The 3,682-nt window shown below is 56.5% G+C and overlaps 1 protein-coding gene across 1 annotated transcript; it reads right to left on the bottom strand.

Annotated features, from left to right (window-relative positions):
- Positions 1-2,748: 2,748 nt before the first annotated feature.
- Positions 2,749-3,676, bottom strand: LOC101941020 (heat shock protein 30-like). Its single transcript, XM_042844606.2, has 2 exons — positions 3,322-3,676; positions 2,749-2,937 (listed from the first exon to the last, which is right to left on the bottom strand). Exons 1-2 carry the CDS (start codon positions 3,546-3,548, stop codon positions 2,880-2,882), a joined length of 285 nt encoding a protein of 94 aa, XP_042700540.2. The 5' UTR covers positions 3,549-3,676; the 3' UTR covers positions 2,749-2,879.
- Positions 3,677-3,682: the final 6 nt, after the last annotated feature.

Below are 3,682 nucleotides of genomic sequence, written 5' to 3' on the forward strand. Positions count from 1 at the left end.
TGTGCCCAGAAACGTTTGAGTTTTATTAAAGCCACGTAAATGAAATGTGAGTTTGGGTGTTCCCCACACATCACGCTAGTACCGGAAAGTGAAACTGGCCAGTGTAGTTTCATTATGAATTTGTTCTTGTGCACAACACGAAAGATCTCAAAGCACTCGACCAAAGAGGTCAGTATTGTTACCGCCACTCTCCACGTAGGGAAATGGAGGCACAAGGGCCTTACCCAGATCCTCCAGTGGCCAATCAGAACTAGAACCCAGGTCTCCTGAATCCATCACACTTCTTCTCACTCCTCCTTGTCAATTACAGTGGCGGTGTCTGGATTCCCCATTGCGCTAGGTACAGCTGCCTAACGTGCATGGAAATGCTGATGGTAAAGGGCAGGCATGGTGGAGAAAACTAAATGGATTCCCTTGAGAACACAGGGACTCTACAAGGTGCAGAACCAGTGCCAGCTTGAACCAGGCCTAGAGGGTGGCAAAATGCACAGGAAAAACCAGCCTCCCATAAAATGAAAGTGGCCGTATCTGGCTACAGATGGCAGCCTGGAGGAAAAGGTCTAGATCCCAAAGCCCACCATGCCCATCACCTGTCTGATGGCTTGAAGGATTTAGTAACTGTTCCCGCAACTGCAGCAACATTGAGCACTAGCAATGCACCGAGGAAGCTGGAGAGCAATCCTGAACTTCAGAAATCCACGCCTGAGACAGGTTGTCGTTTGCCATGTGGAAAATGACAGCGCTGTTACCTGAACTTCCTTTTTCCAAATCTGAACAGGGCAAAGATAGAAGCAACAACCAGCCCAGCTGTCTTAATCAGTAACCGCATCTCTGCCCCCATGTTCATACAGACAGAGGAAGTGCTCTGCCTAGTAGCAGGTTGCATTAGCTAGTGGGTGTTTGAGGTGTCCCTCAGCATGGGGAGCGCTTTGCTGCAAGGGACCATCACGCCTGCCCTCTGTACCTTAACTTCCTGCCACAGTAACTGCTAGTTGGCAGGGCAGTGCTGCCATCAGAGGCACCTCATTCCTGCCACTAGCAGGGTCCCTTATCCCAGGAAAGCGAACATCCGCCTCTTCCCTCGCTGATCCTGCGTGTACAAGGGGAGCATTTCAGGAAGGATGTGGGCAAACAGGAGAGTCCAGAGAAGACCAACAAAAATGATTAAAGGTCTAGAAAACATGACCTATGAGGGATGATTGAAGAAAGTGGATTTGGTTAGTCTGGAGAAGACATGAGAACAGTTTTCAAGTACATAAAAGGTTGTTACAAGGAGGAGGGAGAAAAATTGTTGCTCTTAATCTCTGAGGACAGGACAAGAAGCAATGGGCTTAAATTGCAGCACTAGGAAAAACTTCCTCACTGTCAGGGTGGTTAAGCACTGGACTAAATTGCCCAGGGAGGGTGTGGGATCTCGGTCATTGGGGATTTTTAAGAGCAGGTTGGACAAACCCCTGTCAGTAGATAATACTCAGTCCTCCCGTGCGTGCGGGGGACTAGACTAGACAACCTCTCGAGGTCCCTGCCAGTCCTGTGATTAAAAGCGAAGTGAGACCTGCTGCTCCTTGCGCTGCGTATGGTAGAACCAAGCTGTGAGGAGGGAGGATCCCAGCCCTAGATCGTAAAGGTGTTGAACAGGCAGGTACCACGTGAAGATCAGCCCACTTGATAATTCTCTGCACCCTCCTTTCCACTGCCATGGGGAAGCTGCTCTCACTAGCCTCAGACCGCTGCCGTTAGCGGAGGGCAGCCACAGCACAGGGGCAGTGTTAAGGGGGCGGGCTCTGTACTGTATTTTCCTCACACAATTGCTCCTGCTTGGCTTGTTCCTTTGTTGGGCAAACCTGGCCTCTCCCGTTTTCCAACTGGAATCGTGGAGTAATGGGAGATGCAGGAAGCAGCCAGCAGTCTCCCCCAGCCCCCCTCCAGCGTCTCGCTAGAAACCGTTCAAAGCGGTGACGGGGAGCTGTTTCTACCGCCATTGCAAGGTGAAGAGCTGACTTGCTCTAGGGCTGGGGGCGTCTAACCTTCCCGGTGCTTTGGCCCAGACCAGCGGGAATGTCTGGCTTTCACTTAACTAAAGGGATAAAACGCTGCCATTTACTGCCTGTTCTGCTTAGCCAGCACCTCCTGAGTCTGGCGAATTGCAGATGCTCCTGTCTCCTTTCACTTACAGCCTCCTGCCCCTGTGGTCCGAGCTCAGCACCTCCCTAGCAATGAACTAGGGCAGCGAGTTACGTGCTGCAGGGCAGGGTGGCTAAGGCCGTGCTCCAGGCATTCTGCTGCAGCTCGAAGCACCCCCTGTCCCTGGATTGCCTGGGTCAGTCTCATGAGAAGCTTCTACCTGATCACAAAGGGTTTAGGAGCCAGCCTCTCCCCACCCTTGTCCTGATGGAGAGCCTGGAGCCAGGGCGTGACTTGCCCACCACCTGTGTAGGGCGGATACCGTGGTATCAAGCTGCTTGTCCCTACAAGGAGCTGTGACTAATTAACAGTAAAGGGTATGGGCCTGGGGCTAGAACCCCTAGAACTCCATTAGATTCCCCCCCCCCCCCTTTCTGGGGCCTTGAGCTGAATGTCCTGTAACCTCCCCACCTTTTCTGGCAGCTGGGCATGGCGCCGGTACCTGCACAGGATGATACAAAGGCCCTGGCAGTGCTAGAAGGGGCCCTGCTCTGGGAGGGAGCCCTGCTTGCCCCCCAGGCCTGTTCCCTTGGAGCGGGGTGGGCCGAGACCCCCTCTGTCCTGCAGGTTCTGCTGAGTTCAGGGAGCTGCTCGAGGGTGGGCTTGGAAGCTCCACGGCTGCAGAGCCAGGGTTGCGTGGGGTGTAGACGGACCCGGCGCTGCTTCTCCTGCTGCTCTGTCCTGCCCCATGGGGCCTAATCCTTGTACATCAGCAGCCAAGCCGGACCCACACCAACCAGCAGGGGCTGACTTCTAGGGAGAGAAATTGATTTGTTACAAAAACTATTTGGAATCACTTTTGCTCTGACCATAGTGACAAAAACTGATGCTAGTTTTGAAGCCACTTGTTTTAGGCTCCAAAAATTTGTTCTTGGCCGCTCCCCCGGGGCCGCTGCCAGCAGCTCAGGCGGTTACCCCCGGGCTCTGCCGTCGGCCCCGGCCTCTGAGCCCGGCTCAGCTGGTGCTGCCGAGCCGCCGGCAGGGCCGAGCTGGATGGGCACGTCCCTCGCGGGGAGGGCTGGGGGGGCCAGGCACGGGGCTTCGATGCACAGCTGCCCCTCCCTGGAGATGGAGCAGGTCAGGCGGTCGGTGTCCACGGCCTCGGGCACGTCCCACTCCCTCCTGAACACCTCATACTTGTAGGAGAAGGAGCCTTTGCCGTCCTCGCTCTGCGTCTCCTTCCTGCCCGTCAGCAGCACCTTCCTGCCCACCAGCGTCACCGCCAGCTGCTCGGGCGCAAAGCCCCGGACGTCCTGCCGCACGGCGAAGGGCTCGGCTGTCCCCTGGGCCAGGGCCACGCTGGAGCTCTGGCCTGGCTCCCCGCCGGGGCTGCCGCTCCCTCCGCCAGCCAGGAGCCGCCCCATGCTGCTGGCAAAGTCCCTGGCCTGCTCCAGCTCCCGCAGCAGCTCAGCGAAGAGGGCCCCCGGGGCCGGCCACAGAGTGCGCACGGGGCCCAGCCGGGGGGTCGTGGGGGGGTCGCAGGAGGTGCAGGTGCCAC

This window comes from Chrysemys picta, unplaced genomic scaffold, assembly GCF_011386835.1.
Source record: "Chrysemys picta bellii isolate R12L10 unplaced genomic scaffold, ASM1138683v2 scaf138, whole genome shotgun sequence".
Classification (NCBI taxonomy): Eukaryota; Metazoa; Chordata; order Testudines; family Emydidae; genus Chrysemys; species Chrysemys picta.